General features: G+C 46.2%; 1 protein-coding gene across 4 annotated transcripts in view; it reads left to right on the top strand.

Annotated features, from left to right (window-relative positions):
* The window catches only part of LOC119462162 (venom metalloproteinase antarease-like TserMP_B), a 129,360-nt gene that overhangs the window by 23,943 nt on the left and 85,577 nt on the right, over nucleotides 1-19,840 (top strand). For 3 of the 4 annotated variants that reach the window (XM_049672457.1, XM_049672459.1, XM_037723507.2), the window contains exons 8-11: nucleotides 5,579-5,724; nucleotides 12,066-12,115; nucleotides 16,773-16,881; nucleotides 19,138-19,305. The exons of the other annotated variant lie outside the window; for it this stretch is intronic. In XM_049672457.1, coding sequence (XP_049528414.1) covers nucleotides 5,579-5,724; nucleotides 12,066-12,115; nucleotides 16,773-16,881; nucleotides 19,138-19,305 — 473 coding nt within the window. The remainder of the gene's footprint in view (nucleotides 1-5,578; nucleotides 5,725-12,065; nucleotides 12,116-16,772; nucleotides 16,882-19,137; nucleotides 19,306-19,840) is intronic. 4 annotated transcript variants of the gene reach the window in all.

Raw genomic sequence — 19,840 nt, 5'->3', positions numbered from 1 at the left:
AACTGAGCAAAATCGTTTGAGCGTCCAGAAGCTTCCAGTATACTTTAATGACCGAGTGTTCGTTGCTCCTTGGGCTGTCGATGATTCCGGAGTGATCTTGCGCAAAACGTGGCCGAGTCTCGAAGCATAATCTCGCAAAATTAAACTTGCCCGAACCGAGATAAAGTGAGGTGGGTCGCCAGCTTCGCTGTTTGCCCAGTCTTCGCAACACTAGTGTGATGCTGCCCCTAATTTATTGTCCCTTTACAACGACGTACAGCAAAGCTACCACTTTCGACAGACGTTCATTCTTGTGAACGTCGTTGCAGCAAGATAGCAGCTGAATCTGGCGTTTTTCAAGACATAGCTATGGGTAAATGTTATTAGTTCGCTTATAACATAATATCACCGAGATTATCGAGCAATAAAATAAAGCAGTCACTGATGATTACTGATGATTACTGCTAAAGCTAAATTCTTGTTCAGTGAAATATATGACAGCGTTTTTCGCTGACGAGCAGCTAAGATGTTGCCAGCTACATCGGATCAGATGCTTGTGCGATCTTTATCATTTTTGTCGTTTTGCGTGAAATGAATCTTTGATATCAATTCTGACACTCTATATAGACCATGGAGCACAGACCAGCTTTGTTGTGAATGATCTCAATGTATTGAAACTGTGTGCAATATCGTCAAGTGGTAGCGGCCTTCAAGTATGAATGTGACAAGCAAACCAACCAGTTTTCATAAAATTTCTTGCCAGATACAACTAGAAAAATGAGTCATTAACAGATTCTGTTACCAATAATGCATCGCTTAATTTGAACACATTTCTTTTTTCTTAAGTTTAGGGACTCAAAAGGGGGGCGTGCAAATTGCCCAGATTTCTCGAACGCATCACGAAAAAAAAAAAAAACCCAGCATCTAGATAGGACGGAATGCGCAACATCAAAAAAAGAAACAGTCGCACAGACCTGTCGACCTCAGGTGCAGCAGCAATGGTCTCCTTAACTTTCTGCGCGAGCGACACACATGACTGTGGGTCGAATACATTTGTTTTCTAAGACAGCATAGTCTCTAGCCGTTTTATTGCCGCTCAAAGATGTTCAATCGCGATGTCGCACCGGGGACAAAGCAGCAATTTCTTTTTTCCGCAAATGTCATAGAGAAATGTGCTGCCCATTCTAATGAGGAATAATTAAGGAACAAAGCGGGGAACTTTTGATGTCACTTACAATAAAGAAAGATCAGGACTTTGCAGAAGGTTATTTTGTGAGATTAGGAGAATACCAAGTGTGTACCGTAGTTCTAGCCCGGAAGTAAAGTTCTGATTTAAAAATTAGAATATGGGACTTTACGTGCCAGATCTACGGTCTGAATTTGCTGCACGCTGTAGTAGGGGTCACCGAATTCATTTTCACTAGCTGAGGTTCTTTAACGTGCACCTAAATCTAAGTACACAAGCTTTTCTTTCTTTCTTTTAACAGCGTAGATGTTTAAGCTGGCCGTTTGTCCGTCCGTCGTCGGAAAAATTTCCCAGTTTCGCCGGAAAGGCGAAGCATCAATTGCGATAGCAAATTTACTAGTAGAGTATACGGAGTAAGGATAGTAGTTTTATGGGCTGCAACAATTTGGGCAAATTCACTTACTAGCTGAATGAACAAGCATGGTGTCAGCGCGCTCAAGCAAACATGGATAGGTCACACTCGATGACCGCCGACAAGCACTGTCAAAACGCTGGCGTGAGCAAGCGCGGTTGGAGCAGTGATCGAAGGTTGGCGTGGTCTATCGCTTCAACGGAAACTGAGCGGCGAAAGCACAGCGCATACAAAGGTCATAGCCGTGTGGAGACCGCTTTCAAGATACGGTGAGCGCGACAGCCCTCTGCAGCGCAAAGTACGCAGTTCCTGGCAGAGTAAAAGCCGCAACCCGTCCCTCCCGCGCTGCCTTCCCGCTGTGCTCCTTTCGCGTGGGAGATTGAGTCACCCGTTCCCCTTGCGCCCGATCGCAAGATACGTATTTAGTGCCGCAGCTAAACGTCGCCTGCCCTCCATCCCTCCTATCCCCCCACGGCCTTTCGCACGACCGGAGACGTCGTGTTTGCTCTCCGCTGTGCGTTCATTCTCCGTAAAGCGCGTGTCCCTCGCACGCTTTCACTCGCACATGCAGCATACGGCGTGCGGCGACGAGTTTATCGCCGTTGGACCTTATACGGAACCTCATGGCGACGACGACGACGGCGACGGCAGGAATGCGCTTGGAGTGTCCATATAATTGCTATCGCAATAAAAATGCGGGCCGATCCTGGCAGCAGTGCAGAAAGGGTCCAAGTACAATGGCACATACCCCTTTGAACTAGCGAAGCTGAGCCTGGCAAAGTCTGGTAAAGCATGGTTGAGACTATTTGAGCTTAGTCAGTCATCGATAGCCCATCGATATCCAATCAATAGCTGATCGATAATCAATCAATAATTAATTCCGGAAAATGCTGGGGGACTTGGTAGTGCTTAGCCTAGCTCAAAAGCCAGGACTAGCTAGATGCCCATCAGCTCCACTGTCTCTTTAGCATAGCGCCTCCAGTGCAAGCTACGCTGTTTTTTATATTATTATTATTATTATTATTATTATTATTATTATTATTATTATTATTATTATTATTATTATCAGCATCATTATTATTATTGTTATTATAATGATAGCCAGCCCTGCTTTTCGGATAGCCTACTGCAAGACAACGCCCAGGCCTGCTTAAAGACCAACGCCCCTATTTTAAATGGCGGAGGTGCTGCGGTTCTGGTCATCCTGGAAATTCGCCCCCGAACGATACCATCAGCTTTCACCATGACTGATCCTGGGCCATCGCACGCTGCTCTCATGCCAACGACCATTCTGTGTGATGGCGTGCCCCGAAAACCTGACTCTCCTATATTTAGCGGCACCGACGACCAGGACGTCGAGGATTGGATCGTCGAGTACGAATGAGTGAGTTCTTGCAACAAATAGGACGACCGCGCCAAGCTCACGAACGTTTACTTTTACATCACTGATGTAGCCGGCCTCTGGTTCAAAAACCATGAAACTGAAATCACGAACTGGTCGACCTTCACGGCAGCCGTCACGGAGGTCTTCGGTCGTCCCGCCGTGCGCCGGCTTCGCGCGGATCAGCGCTTGCGCAGTCGAGTCGAGGGCTGCTCAAGATACAGGAGACATTTCCACCCTTGCCAACGACGCCGCTGCTGATCACACCGTTTTACTGCCGCACATAAAGCAGTTCATCCGCGAGGAAGTCGCACATCAACTTACCCTTGTCGACCTCACACCTGCGCTGCGCAAGGAGATCGTTCAACTCCTGCAGCGTTTTCGAGCCTCCTTCGACCACAACCAGTCAACCTTAGGTCGAACGTCAGCAGTTGTTCATCGCATCAATACCGCTCAACAAGCACCACGCGCCAGCGCCCATATCGTGTGTCGACGGCAGAACGTCGTGTCATCGATGAACAGGTAGACGATATGCTGAAACGTGAAATAATCCAGCGCTCCAGCAGTCCCTGGGCCTTTCCAGTTGTGCTGGTGAAGAAAAAGTACGGATCCATCAGGTTCTGAGTGGATTACCAAAGAATAATCAATCGAATAACGCGCAAGGTTGTGTACCCTCTACCACGCATCGTCAATGCCCTGGACTGCCTACAAGGAGCAGAATTGTTCTCTCATCCTGCAGCTGAGGCATTTATACAATGGACCACTGTCGGAAGACCTCTTGCTGGGCGCATGGCCACATAGTTGGCAGACGATAGAGACAATGCATGCTATTTCACGTTTCTTAGGCGACACGGGCCTGGACTCACGATTGTGATATTTATGCAATGTGTCCTTTCACCTTGTTCCTCCCATTGTCATCCCCCATTGTGACCCTCTTTCTTTCCCTCTTCCCATTCCCTTACGTAGAGTAGCAGGCCAGATGTTCCATTTTCCGGCCGACCTCACTACATTTTCAAATCATTAAACTACTTCCATTATTCTCACCCTTAGATCTGCGCTCGGGATAATGGCAGGTACCGATGGCGGAGGCCGATCGTGAAAAAACGGTTTCAGCGTTTCCCAAACCGAGTACCATGAAAGATCTCCGCAGCTTTATCGGGCTCTGTTCTTATTTCTAACGCTTTATCCGCAATTTCGCTATGATCATCACCCCTTTGACCAAGCTCCTTCCTGGCAGTAATATCCTTTCGGCATGGTCTACTGCTTGCGACGACGCTTTCAACGACTTGCGCCGTCTCCTTACGTCGCCTCCTATACTGCGACACTTCGACCCCTCTGCACTCACTGAGATCCACACAGACGCCAGCGGTGTCGGGATAGGCGCAATTCTTGCTCAACGGAAAGATGGGTTTGTAGAGTACGTCGTTGCCTATGCTAGCCGAACTCTTAGCAAAGCCGAAAGCAACTATTCTGTCACTGAAAAATAATTCTTTGCCATTATTTGGGTCATAGAGAAATTTCGTCCTTACGTGTACGGGCGCCCATTTGACGTAGTGACCGATCGCCACGCCCTGTGCTGGTTGTAGTCACTGAAAGATCCAAGTGGTCGCCTCACCCGATGGGCATTACGCCTCAAAGAATAAGACATCGGCGTCATATATCGCTCTGGCCGGAAACATTCGGACGCAGACGCCCTCTCCCGTTCGCCCTTGCCTCCCGACCCTGTCTGCTTCACAAATACTACCTGCGATACCACCGCTCTCACCATCTCTGACATGCCATCTGAGCAGCGCAAGAACCCGTGGGTGGCTTCTATTCTAGACTTTCTGTCTGGCCGAACTCCTGCTCTCACTTCTCACTCCTGAGAAGCGAGAGCCGCTATGTTCTGCGCATGCGCACTGCTTACACGTAGAAGCTCTACGTACGCAAAGCCTCTACGTGCGTGTAACTAAAACTGTCTATTATGCTGAAAGGTACAGCTCACGCCGTCACGTGCGCCTGCGCGGTTGCGGATGTCGGCCTCGAAAATATCTTATCAATGTCATGCTCATTCAGAATGTGCACGGCGGGCGTATCGTCAGCTTGCTTCGCATAAATCTTCCCGTTAAACGACATGACAGATTTCCACTTGTATTCGTATTTCTTATTGACGGCAAGAGCTAGAAGTTTCTTTAAGGCTGGGCAAAGATGCTCGTTCACATAGATAGCGTTTCCTGTGGTTAGCCCAACGTCTTTGTTTGTGAGTCGAGCTCTCTTTGCCTTCTTTAGAATGCTGTCTCGCTTTGCACGTGACTTAAACTGGACAATGATGTTACTTTTACCGGCATCTCGAGTCGACACTCGATCACAGGCCTCGATATAGATTTTAGTTATCGGCTCACTAACATAAGGGGCTTGCCGAACATAAGGGACTTGCCTCGAAACTTTCTAAGAGTAGACCAATATGGCTTCGGGAAGCAAGAAACTGAATTTACAATTACATTCAGTTCATTACAATGTATGGTCACCATTTTGTCTACGTTACGCACACAGAGCGTTGCCGATGTTCTATACCTTCGCTTCTACTTGATAGTCTTAGTGAAACAACTCAATGATAATACGAAAGTTTAATTTTTTTTAGGAGCAAGAGGAGCCGTACATGGTTCGAGTCCGTGGATACGAAGAGACTCGAAATATCCTTTACGATCCGACGTTGTGGAACTTCACAGTACATGTTAGAAAACACGATTACTTTACCGCTGCTGACATTGTTTTTCTGCTTACAGCGTGAGTCTGCTTTCTATGTTTCGTTTCGCAGTATCCCAACGAACTCCATTTATTTATTATATAGAAAGTATAATTTATTATTGGATTCAGATATGAGTGGCTGTGGATCAGACACTTTACATCTTCTCCGAATACGAAACTAGCTTTGCGAATGCTTTATTTAAATTTCGCTGGAACCAAGTTAAGTAGAGAAGACTCAACACCAATAGGAATGGACTGATTTCTAGACGAAAGAAGGAAAACGCAAGGCTTCTTCTTTCTGGGGTTTTACGTGCGAAAACCAGTTCCGATTATGAGGCACGCCGTAGTGGAGGGCTCCGGATTAATTTTGACCACCTGGGGTTCTTTAACGTGCACCACAACGCAAGCACACGGGCGTTTTTGCATTTCGCCTCCATCGAAATGCGGCTGCCGCGGCCGGGATTCGATCCCTCGATCTCGTGCTCAGCAGCACAACGCCTTAGCTAACTGAGCCACCACCACGGGGGGTGAAAACGCAAGGCTATTGCTCGACTGCGTTTTTACTTCAGGCTCGTTTGTAAACTTAGCTTGTTTGGAACGTTCGAGTGCTTAGTGTGCAGATATTGGGCTCCAGGGCCACCGTTGTAAGCGCTGGCGCTGCCGTCGTTCTTGCGTCAGAAGTTGGATTATGTGGCACCACTTCGTATGACATGCGCTCGCACGAGATGCAGTTAGCCGCCTTATCGCGCGGTCTAAAAGGCATGATTCAGCATTTATTTACCAAAGAACGGCTGCCCTTTGTAGCCACTATCACCGATTGCCGTACAGCAGCGAACGAAAAAGTTGTCTTGGAGCCCTCGGAATGTTATGTTAATGCGAAGCAATCTTTGCAGCATTCCAGACACTGAGCGGTAGGCAGGTATCTCCTGTCTTCGGTCATGAAATACCCTTCTATATACATAAATAATCCGCCACGCTTCGGACCTCTAATAAAAATAAATGCATGATCAACAGTAGAATCGAACTTCTGCCTTCGATCACAGCAGCCCAATGCTCTAAACACTGGACCCCGATCGCTTTGTACAAACAAAAATTCTAACAATATTTACAACACTATCATTGTTCACGTTAAAAAGCAGCAGACCATCTAGGGCCAATGCGTACATTCTAAACGTGTTTCATGTCTAACAGGAGCTATACACGAGCTAACCAGTCTGGAGCGCTTGGAACAAGTTTTTGTTCTTCAATAAAACGTGTCACACTCTCTTTGAAGTATTGACGCATCGAACGGGCATTCACACCGGCGTGCCGAATGGCCATCCTGCACCTTCATATGTTATGGAGTAGAGTCAATGTTATTAGGTCAACTGGTGTCCAGTCCTCACTTTCTACAGGTGAATACCGAATACTAGGGAGATCCAAACGTAATTAATTTTTAATGGTACGCTGCAGAGCATCCCACATGAAACACGGCGTCACAGCAATCGAGAAAGTCATGCTTTATTGTTTCCTCGTTTCTACATATTATGCAGTGCGTTCTCTATGGCGTGAACGTGGCCTTTTCTGCCGGCCAAAGTTTTACAGCAAGCGTACCTGTATGTAGTTGAAAAAATAATGTTTTCATTCCTGCAGGTACCATTATTTTCTTCACCACTTTAGTACATCTTTCCCTCATCCTACAGGGTAAATTGACCTATATACAGAGGTACAGGAATTATATCTTCACACAGCTCCTTGCACAACAATTTTCGTGTCACAAGCAGTCAAATAATCACGCGAAAACCGAGCGGACTGAAAGTTACGTCTAAAACTACTTCTTTAGAAAGCCATGTATGCTTTCTGGCAAATTATTCGCGGATACGACAATGCATGGCAATGGTTTGCTCAAACGAAGCTGGCACACTGTGCGTAGAAAAGGGTATTTTACATCACATAAGAACAAAAAGCAGTTTATAATGCGGCGCAAAAGGAGGTCTGGTAATTCTGAACCACCTCCCTTCCGCACACGCAAGGACAGGTTTGCCCAAGTGGTTCTTTCCTGCGTGTATCTCCACACGAACGCTGCAAAAACACGGTGAAATTTCTGGATGTTAACCCTCAAGCAGTGACGAAACTGTAGCACGACCAAATTTTACTGACTAGAAACGAGTTACAGACAGTTGCTCTGAAAAATGTAGACCATTTCCAACCATTCCATTTACTTGTTCTATCGTGCAATCCGGTCACCTGTTCTTGCCAGTACGGTTCAATGTTCTCTTAGCATTGCAAGGGTGCGCCTAGATATTTCACCGGTGTGTTAACAAAATTGATCTTAGCGAGAATGTTTGGGGTCCCAGGCTAGTCACCATGCCATAAACCCAGGCGCTTTCCCCAGTTCACCGCACTTCCGCTTGCCGAACAGCATTTTTTTTTAACTTTTTCCACCGCATACGCAATGCTCTCATAGTCTGTACAAAAAATACCAGTGTCGTCCGCGTAGGCGAGAAGCCGCACTTCGGCCTCATCTAGCTTGAATCCACGCATACATTCGCTCTTTATAACACTAAGGCAAAAAGGCTTAATACATAAACAAAACAACAGTGGTGATAAGGGGCACCCCTAGCGCACATATCTCCGCACACTGATACGGGCACCGACCCCCCTGTTTACAATTAATCGCGTTGAGAAATCCCGATATGCTATGGCCACGCCATCTTTTATTACGCTTCTTACGTTATAACGTTATCTAAAATACAGCGAATTATTTCATGCGGCACCTTGTCAAAGACATTTTCTAGATCGGCTTTAAGCACTAGATAACACGAAGTATACTAGGATGCTTCGACGCTACGAGAACCACGGTGGCAATGCTACTAGACCGTGCACGATCGCACGCATGCCCATCTCATGCCAAAGCCAACTAACGTTTTGAGACCTTTTTCGGGGGCGTCATGTGCTAGTTTCTCGTCTTGTTTTCTCGCGACATCTCGCGCTTTCAAATTATGTGTGAGGCAGCACCTGTCTCCGGAGTCGGCCAACATTCCCCAGTAAATAAAAAAAAGTAAATTTTGGGGTTTTACGTGTCAGAACCGTGGTATGATTATGAGGCATGCCGTAGTGTTGATGTTGACTGTAGTGTTGATGTTGACCGTAGTGTTGATGTTGACCACTTCGGAATCTTTAACGTGCACGCAATGCACGGTACACGGGCATTTTTGCTTTTCACCCCCATGGAAATGCGACCGCCGTGGAGTGGATTTGACCCCACGCGCTCGGGCACAGCAGCGCTACACCCAAACCACTACACCGCCACAGCGGATAGTAATTTCCTCGTAGTAGCTAACGCTACGTAGAAACTGTGCGACGCTGCACCGCCTTCATGATCGCCCTAGGTTCAACAAGTTTTAACGTTTTATCACTGGAGTTCAAATTCCATCCTCGTTCTAACACAAGCTATAGACATAGTCAAAGGTACTCCCCGAACGAATGTATATACGGACCAGGAATTTCGCTATAAAGCCAATTTTCTTCTTTGTCTATGAATGTAACTTGAATACGACAGCTGTCCAAACTTGGCATTGCGATCTTTTCCGTGCATATATCAATGTCAGTTTGTGCATCCTCATTACGAATAGATTCAGTTTTCTTGGCTAGCCTGTGGCCCGTACACTTTTGATCACGGGTGCACGTACGATTGAATAACACGTAATCACTGATGACGTCACAATCAGTGTTCATCCCGCATACGCCTCGTCCAGTACCTATGTAGAAACCAACGATGGGCACGCCGCAAGCTCGCGTCAAACGGCCGGAGTAGAAATCATGCCGTCAGCGTCACACAATTGTCATCACCGTCGTCTTCCTGCTGCAGTCACACACACGCTCACGTCAAACACGTAGATGTTGGTCGTAGGCAAACACGTTGGCCAACCTGGTAAAGCTTTGCATACTGCCAAACGATGCTAGGCGGCCAGCTTCCATCAAAATGCTGCGCATAGCCTCGATTCCCACACTGTGTGGGATATGTTTCATTTTTTTAGTCCTCGTATCGAGAGGCTCATCTCGGAGCTTTTTTAATATGCTTCGATCCCAGGACGCACGTTTATTTTCGTCAGTGTCATTGTATCTTGGTGGAAAAATATACTTTTCCGTGCTAGTTATAACTGGCCTAAGTTATGTTATGTATCATATCTGGCAGCGCTGTACGCTAACTTTTCGTAAAAGCTTTGCGTTCACGATGCCTGGGCTGTAGATGTGCTTGGTTGTGTATGCCCTTGCGAAAAAGGTAACGTCATTGAACTATTCTGCTTTTCCGCATTTTTAAAACTGGAAATCATATAAAGAATGCTTACGACGTCGTGCTACTAGCGCTGCATAAAATCAGTCCATTTTTAAGGCATAATGCAAGAACACCGTCGTTTCACCCGAAAGCCGAAGCAACAATTGCGACAGCAAATTGGTAGACAGCTATACGAAGTTTGGAAATCAGTTTTATCGGCCGTATAAACTGGAAACATTCGCTTACTAACTAAATTAACAAGCATGGTGTCACACGCGCAGAAGCAAATATGAACACATCTCACTCGATGACCGCGGAAACTCACTGTCAGAACGCTGGAGTGAGTTTCCGAACGCTGGAGTGAAGCGAGGTGGCAGCAGCGACAGAACTGACCTTCGTGCTGCCTCTCGCTTCAATGCCAACTTTGTGGCGAAAACACAGCGCACGGTCCGAATTGACCTTCGTGCTGCCTCTGGCTTCACCGCGAACGCGAACACAGCGCAGGCGAAGCTATCAGCCCTCGGCGTGCCTAGACTCTGTACCCGTCGCAGATCGGTACCGAAATAGAGCCTCTCAGCTGCCGCGCACGGCTGCGCCATACTCAGCCAGCAGCCGTCAGAGTAAAACGCCCCCCCCCCTCCCCACCCCTCCCTCCCCGCCCCCCGGTGCTTGGCGTGTTACGCAAGATGGTGCACTTCCTCCTCGCTTTCCTCCTTTGCGCTCGCGATATTGAGCCGCCATCGTCGGCTCACCCGCTCACGCTTTCGCTCGCACATACAGCATACGGCGCGTATCGCCCTTGGACTTTATTTGGAACATCACTGCGACAGCGACGCCAACGGCGGAAATGCGCCTGTATTTTAATATAATTGCTATGGCAATAAAATATGAACACCCTGCACCCATCACAATTTCGCTATATTTTATTTCTGTGCAACAAATTCAGAAAAGCACACAGAGAGATACATCGTTCTACTTCGACGGTGGCTGCGTTTGGCATGGCTGAGCGCGGCCGTGCGGGCCTTGCCCTGAAAGCGATTGCTATCGACGGGTACAGAATCTAGGTGAGCTGAGGGATCATAGGTTCCTGTGGGCTGTGTTCTCGCCGTTTAGTTCATGTTCAAGCCAGAGGCGTCAATTCGCTCGCTACTGCTGCCGTATTTCGCACGCCAGCGTTTTGGCAGCGAGAATCCGCGGTCATCGAGTGAGATGTGTTCGTTTGCTTCTGGGCGCATGAGACCATGCTTGTTAATTTAGTAAGTAAGCGAATGTTTAAAGGTTGATAAGGGTGATAGAACTGTTATCCTTACTTCATATAGCTGTCTAATAATTTGCTATCGCAATCGATGCTCAGCCTAGTGGATGAAACTGCAACCTTTTGTGCTACCTGCAGTTCTGCTTTGTTTACTCTGCAGAATTACGCTCACAAAATAATATTAACTCACTCACTCTTCTACTGGGATTTTTCAGTGATTAAATAACCTATTGTCGCATGAGAAACGCTAAAATACAGCTATGAGCGCCATCTATCAGTACAATTCGACTTCGAGTTCTCTTTTAATGTCCCTACTAATGATATAGCGTACGCAGAAATTTTTGGTGCCGTGCCTGGATTGATATTCCAAACTCTAGTGAATAAGCGAGCTATGGGTCGTACTGCTATTTTACCATTGCAGAAAATTTGACACGGGTGATTCTAGTCTCTAGCATGTGGATTGAAAATAGCTGACCAATAAGGCAGACGTACGTACAATGGTTGCTTAGCAGTCACATAAGCTGACGCAAAGAAAAAGATAATGGAAGGTGGGGAGGGGGCTTTTAGGCAGCAGTTTTGTTGGCGTTTTTCATGTTTCAGGGACAATTCAAGAACTCTATTGCGCAGCTTCTTCGTGTTATTTCGAACCAGTATACTGCATTCGTAAAAAGGAACAGTTCTTTCTTCTTTTTTTAGCCTTTATAGCAGTCGCACGAGTTCAATCAAGTACTATAGTGTAAAAAGTCAACTATGAACCACTGAACTTCTCCGAATCTGGGAGTTCACAACATTTATTCAGCCTTGACCATAAGGTCAGTGGATTACACAAAAAAATTAACGTAATTTGTTTTTCTTGCTTTGTTTCAGCCGGAATTTGTCTGAATGGGAAGGCAGCACACTTGTTTCTTGGGTAGGAGGTAACGTATCACATATTGCTTAGTCCAGCCGTAAGCTTTGTGAGTGCCCTTTGCTAAGTCATGGTTGGTTTCACTGATTCGTAAGTTCTCAGGGTACACCAACACAGTTTATCCACTGTTGCTGCATTGTGTTTCCAATTTGTTTACGTTTAGAGGGAAAGTAGTTACAGCATTTTCCCTGGCACAGGCAGTGAACCAACTCCTCATCAAATAGCTAAGGCTCCCTCTTTTTGTGATAATGTTACGACGGTTGCAGACTTTCACTGCAATGACACTGCAGACTTTCACACCCGAAAGTCTGCAGTGTCATTTCTATTTTGCCGGTAGAGGAGAGCTCCTGCGCGTTTTGATTGTTTGAATCAAAAGAGGCCTTGTCGGGCATGTGTGGGAAAGGCAATACTTTGCCAGCCCTGCTCCACCTTTGTCATTAGAAATACTTATTATTGTGCCAAATCATCCCACCCTGACTCGACCCCTCCCCTCTCTTTTCCTCCCAAACTGACTTCAGGAAGAAAAATACATGTGCGTCATTTTACACCAACTGTACGAACCAGTGCGTTCGGCCATCTTCGATTTCCATAACACATTATAAGACAATCTATAAGACAGGTAGAGCTTTTGACCGAAATAATGACTTTTGAAGGTGTTTGATTTGGTCAAATGGTGCCAACCCACGTGAAAGAAAATTTTTTTTCCCCGGAAATGAAGAATTTGCCTCGCAGGCACAAGAACATGAATATTATAGTTGGGAGACAATTTTTTTTGTTATAAGAGAACAACATAAGAACTAATTTGCTATTTTTGTTTCTGTAACTTTCTTCTAAGTATGTCAAACATATAGCATTTTCTGTAAGTTATCTGCACATAATGGCTGTATAAAGAAACCCCGAAAATACTTATATAAGAAAGGACGTGCTAGATACACTGACAAATTTTCATTTGTGCCTCAACATTATATCAGAGCCCCGCAAAACCATGTCGAAGTTTGAAAACACAGCAAATTCCGTTTATGTTAACGCGTCAATACAACACTATAGGGGTCCTTGTAAAAATCCGGCAAATAGCAGTTATCATAGAGAAGGAAATTACCTATTTCTACAGGAAGTTATAAAAAGTGCCTTCTTTTAAGCAAACAATAAAATTCTGAAATTGAGACCCCACATCACGAAATTTGTTTCTGTGTTAGGCTTCACTGCTGAAGTCTATAACAGGAATTAGAAACAGCGCTGATGCACACAGAAGTGAAATACTGGAGCTTGGGTGCAATATTATAATATTTTGGAAGGCGACCCGATCAACAGCCTGGTATGATTGGTCAGAATAGCATTTTGATGAGTAAAACGCTATTTTGACCAATCGCGCGAGGACAAGCGAACAGTTCGCTTTTTGAACCATTATGAGATCACACCCTCGGATTGTCTGTTCACGAAGTAAGCAGTTGGCCGGCTGGGCTTGGCTTAGAGTTCCCATTTCCATCAATATTTTTTTTTATGTAGACAGTGTTTCAGAAAACGCATTGGATTTCCTTAAACATAGGGAAGATGCGTTAAGCATGCGATTTCCTCAGCATTGCTTTAGTAACAGGGGCGTACATTGTAATATAATTCTAGCTAGTAATGATACAAGTAACGATGCGAGTTGGACTATAATTGAGTTTATAAGTGAAAGAGCCAAATTGTTGATCCTAATGCGAGAGTGGAGGCGCGTTATACAAGCCGTTCATAACCGTGTTCAGGCATGCGAAAGTAAATTCTCTGAATTACTGCAGCTGAATGTTTTGCAGCCAATAATACCCCCCCCCCCCCCCCCCTCTAAAGAAATGATACTTAGATAGCTAACACGGGCATGTTAGAGGGTTGGATTAGAGAGCAAACGGCGTTTGGTAAACCATGTAGTGGGTTGGGCAGTTAACCGATGGGCCATCAGAGTTACGGAATGGGTACCAAGGAAAGGGAAGTGCCGTCAAGGGCAGACGGCACATGTAATGGCTGTCCGAAAATTAACTGGGAGGGCAAATAGGGGTCCTAAAATATTGACACGCCTACTTATATATTGTTTTCGCGGGGATTGCATTTTACCCACGACAACTTTATCACTCAGCGCAAGACACGCCTGCATGATTTGGAACTTACTCGAATGTTATGATTGATTCCACCTGTTGTGTATGTTCTCGATGAACCTAGTATAATCAGACTACATGCGCGACACGAAGTGTGTAGTAGTTTCTGGAAGGCACGCGGGCACCATCAATTACCCTGGGATGTTCGACTAGTCATGTATAAAAGCCGACGTGCTTGACCCACTGATCGGATTTCGACGATCGCCGACTGTGTTCGCCACTATCGCTGTGCTTTTAGTGTAGCCAGTTTAGTTTTTGTGTGCACAGGTTCGCCCAATAAAAAAAAACTTAGTTTCGTCATTCACAGTTTCTCTACTGTGTTCTTCCCCGTCACTACACCGTGACACGTGACAAGTTTTACTTACGGCAGTGCAGTGATCACTACAGGAGATGCCCAAAATGTCCACCACCAGCTTGAACACATGCCTGCATGCACAGGACGCAGCATATTGTTAAACACTCGGTGGAGGGTTGCTGGATTTATCTGTTTAATGTGCTGGGTAATGACTGTCTGTAGCTTCTACAGTGTGTGAGCATTGTTCTCCTGCAGCCGTCCTTTGAGTGCTCCCCACAGACGTTATCAGACCAACTAAGGCCAGTATGTGGCCATAATTTCGAAATTTGTTTTTCAACGTGCTTGCTCGCCTAAGTTCACGTGTTACGTGACGACATCGGGCAAAGAAGGATGTTCCACATCAGCCAACCACCTCTCTGAGTGGCGATGGCTAACATTCGCAGGGCTAGATCTAGTAAACATCATTACCCAAGTTAGTGAACAGATTGATAGCCGTCGCCGTAGCACAGTTGGTTGTGCAGCGCATACATAATACGGAGGTTTTGGGTTAGGCTTTCGCCGGCGGCAAGTTTTTCTTTTCGTCCACTTCCATTTCACTTTTCCTCTTTATTTCCCACGTTTCGATTTCAGCCCCAGCTAATTGCCCCGATGCTTTCCTCGACCTTATGTCAGGTTGGCTTTAATAGGGTTATCTATACCCTTTCTTCTCGTTCATATATATATATATATATATATATATATATATATATATATATATGAAGGAGAAGGAAGTAAAACGAGGGGCCTGATTTTTAATAATCATATCATAGGAAGCCAACAAACAACGACACCAAGGAAAACATAGGGGAAATTACTTGCACTTACTACTTGAATTGAAAAGAAAGTGGATGAAAAGACAACTTGCCGCAGGTGGGGAACGATCCCATGTCTTCGCATTACACTGGGATGTTCTTACCATTACGCTACCACGGCGCTGTTTTCCCATCCACTTTCTGGGTTATTTATGTTTTAACGCGACAGCGTTAAGGACCCCGTGTCGCAGAAAATCCGGCGTCCGTGGGGGAGAAAATCATCCCGAACCTCCCCGACCGCGCAGGCCTTCCGCGTGGCGCAAGGTGTTAGTGAACAAAAATTGAATTTCTCACAGTAAAATCCGTCTGAAAAATGGTAAAGTACGACTTAACCACAACCTATAGACATGGTGGTGTCGGATTGTAATTTGAATGTACGAGAAAACATAATTCTGTTACGAGGAAGCTCAAACACAAACCTCTTTTCCAGCATTTCTACCATAACACCAGCGGCGCACTCGGGTAGGTTACTTGCAAAAATCATATCCAGATGACGCTCGCATACTCGGCAGGTCAAATTGGGACTTAGCCTGCCTAATGCGTTTTGGACACGCGCGCGCGTCGGGGCAATAGCAACCAATTAATAAAATAATAAGAAAAGGTCCTAGGGCCTTAACATTTTAATATAGGACGACTTATATTGCCCCTGGAAAAACGTTTTCCCAGCAATGCATTTCTGTTTACAAGTGAACCCGACTTTAAGGGGATCGGTGTAAGCTGAGACTTTGTAAGCTGGCTTTCCCACGTTCCGTGTTGCAGTGAAGCCTACTCATAATGAAAAATGCGATGTGAACGGGGCCCGATGACGCTACCGCGTTCCACTCTTAAAGGCGAAGCTTAAGCGTCCTCCAATTTTTTGCAACTTAAACTAACCCTGGGAGTGTTGGCCAGCGCCACCACTCACAAACCTAGGTGGCGGATGGGGAACATCCTTTCTGCCGCAGGTGTCACGCGTACGTGATGTTTTTAGGGTGAAGGCAACTGGTGAATAAACCAACATAAGCGTATGCTACCTGAAGGCATCCGCGTTGCCGGATTCGAGCCCTCGTTATGTGTCACAAGAGACTATTTTCCTGACAATATATATATATATATATATATATATATATATATATATATATATATACCAATGTATTGTCAAGAAAATAGTCTCTTGTGACACAAATCTAATAACACCGTTACACCTTACACACGTGTGTAAAAAGCAGCTGAGAGGGCGAGTGAGATCTCTAAGAAATGCGGAGTTCTTAACTCGCCTGGATGGTCACAGAGGTAAGCATCACTCGGTTGTGTGCTTCATCTTATTGCTAAAACAGCGGCGAAACAATGAAGGATTCAAAAGAAATATATGGGTGATAGTTCCGTCATTTACTCTTTTTTTTTTTTTTGTAGGCTACGCGTATACCGGCACAGCGTGCACTGATTGGAAGGTGGGCATGTCCGAAGAACGTCCACACACCTACTATGGTGTCTACGTCTTCACGCACGAACTGGCTCACGTGTAAGTAGCACTGTGCTGTGCGAATACGCATATCCCCCTGTTTCAGATGACTCGCTGTAAGTCTGGCGATTACATCTTCAGTAGAGCACTGGCTATAAAACTGCCACTTTCACTGATTCCTTTGGATCTTAGGTCATTGACTGCGACAGCAGGATCTTTTTTTCGAAGTAGAGACCACCATCTTGTTAAAATACTAGCTTCTTCATAAAATACTACTTATTGCGCCAACTCATTATGGGGGAGTGACCAGGAAGCCAGCTTTGTTGACGTTCGGCTGAGGAGTGGGTCTGAAGAATAATGTGGGAATCAAAGTTAAGAACATACGTAAATAAAATACAGTGTATAGCCCGGTTATAACGAAGTCGGCTCTATAACCGCTTTTTCGCTATATCTGGACTCGAAAAAAATTCAAGCATCAAGTAGACCAAGTAGAAAACTTTATTTACACCCTCGGGAAAAAGTGGCCGAGGGTCCCCTGCACGCGTTTCGCGAGCGCGCGTTTCAGAACAGCGGCCTCAACACTGTCCAACTTAGCGCAAATACCCGGTTCGAAACTCAGGTACCGTATTTTCTTCTGTATAAGACGCGGTTTCTTTCTGAATGTTTCGTCAGTGCGTCTTATAGAACGGTGCGACTTATGCACGTTTTTTTTTTCGGAAAAACTGCCGTCAAAATCGAATTCGATGTTATGGCCATACGAAGCCTGCTGGTTTACTTAATTGGTACGGGTTTTCTGCGCGCTATCGAGGTTCCGGGTTCTTCTCGCGATCGAGTTCCCGAGCGCCGTGCGAGAAGGACGGAGCGGCAACGGAAACGGCAGAAGGCCGACCGCGAGTCGCTGATCCCGAAGTCGTCGCATCTGCTGATCGCTGTCAAGATACGGCGCACGCCGCTGCGTAAACTACGCAGTTGCTACCAAAGTACAAGCCACCCCCCCTCCCTCCCGCGCTGCCTTCCCGCTTTCCTCCCTTGTGCGCGATTCGGCTCACCGTCGCACGCTTTCACTCGCACATATAGTATATGGCGCGCGGGACGATGTTATTGCCCTTTGACTTTGTACGGATCATCGCGGCAACCACGATGGCAGAAATGCGCCTGGAGTGTCCGTGTCATTGCTATCGCAATTATATTGGAAATATCTGGCACCCATACAGTTGCGCCTGACCCGCATTCACGGAATCAAACGTCACTGTAATTTTTTTAAATCGCTTACCGAACAAACAGGTGCGTCTTATACACCGGTGCGACTTATATACGGTTTCCGTTTTTTTTTTTGCGGAAAAACTGCCATTTTGAGGTAGATGCGTGTTATACAAAGGTGTGATTCATAGACCGGAATATACGGTACATACGTAACGTGTGGGCAGCTGCGACAGCTGCCCCAGAGGTCACGGGCGGAGGTGCACCAATGTCATCGCTTAGGGGTCCGAGGCACTGCGATCGGCACCCGCTGCGGTGGCCCAGTCAGCTAAGGGGTTGCGCTGCTGAGCACGAGATCGTGGTATCGAATCCCGGCCGAGGTGGCCGCATTTCGACGGAGGCGAAATGCAAAAACGCCCGTGTGCCTGCGTTGTAGTGCACGTTAAAGAACCCCAGGTGGTCAAAATTAATCTGGAGCTGTCCACTACGGCGTGCCTGGTTTTGGCACGTAAAACCCCAGAAAGAAGAAGAAGGCACTGCCATCGGCGATCGTTTCCTTTTCAGAAACACTTGTGGCGAGTTCGACGGTGGTCAACTTCTCAGTTGTAACGCGGTCTTCATCAACTAGAACAAAGTACATATTTACGCTAATTTAAGTACAGTACGCTAATTTCCTTCCCGGGGACCTTGTACTTCTATGGTCTCCTAGCCGCCGCGTTGGCCTATCAGAAAATCTAATGTCGCGCTACGCTGGTCCTTACCGGGTCCTCCGCCAGGTGACAGCTGTAACATACGAAATCTCCCCGCTCTCGACTCCCGCTTGCTCTGCCCAGCCTCCCCGTGACGTCGTGCATGTTGGCCGCCTCAAACGCTACCAGTCTTCATCTACATAAGACGCACCGGGACGGTGCTTCCACGCCGGAGGGCCATATGTTACAACGCTGGGAACAAGGTGGAAGAAGAAGGGCACGAGCTGGTGTCGGAAGACAACAACGTTAGGGACTTGACTGCGCTGCCTGTCTCTTGTAATATCAGCTGTTAATAGATTTCACGGTTACTTTCATCCTTGTGTCACAATGTAATGGGGAACATCTTCTTTCTCACATTTTCTTTCAGACTAGGATGCATGCACGACGGGTCCGGGCCAAGAGGCTGGCCTCCGGGTATGATAGGCTCACAGGACTGTCCTTGGAGCGATGGCCACATGATGAGCTACGAGTTCAAAGTTCCTCAAATGTACACCTTCTCCCGTTGCTGTGCAAGAGAAATAATGAATTTCTACAAGTAAGCCCACCTCCTTCATACTTTATTCTGCGCGCAACTAGAAATATTTCTGAAAGCTATTGCTAAGAATGCATTACAATCATTACAAATTGCGAATGAGGTTATTAATTTTTTCGAATAACAACTGAGGTGATTGCATGATGGGCACTTTTCTATTTCCATAGAGTAGCGAAAAAGGAAAGTGCGGTCCTTCGGAAGAATTAACTCTACATAAACTTCATGGGTGAGGTCTCCAGATTGAAAAAGCGTAGTCAGTTGACAAGCGCCGACTGACCATGTTTTGGTATATTATTCATCAGACTTAGCGCCAATATTTTTTAACACTTTTTATGCAAGATCACGGCCCGTATTTTTAAACGTTCCTATTTCACTTCCTTATTTTTTTATCAGGCGTCGCACCGAGGAATCGATCGCAGCGATAATTACGGCGCACGACCTCCGTCACACCGTGTTCCCACAGATAGCTCAGGCGCGCGTCATTATGATCCCGAAGGCCACGGTCCGAACCAATGACTGAAGGCGAAAAGAAGAACAA

This window comes from Dermacentor silvarum, chromosome 8 (genome assembly GCF_013339745.2).
Source record: "Dermacentor silvarum isolate Dsil-2018 chromosome 8, BIME_Dsil_1.4, whole genome shotgun sequence".
NCBI lineage: Eukaryota > Metazoa > Arthropoda > Arachnida > Ixodida > Ixodidae > Dermacentor > Dermacentor silvarum.
The sequence above is the reverse complement of the archived record's forward strand: the minus strand, read 5'-3'. Positions and strand labels throughout refer to the sequence as shown.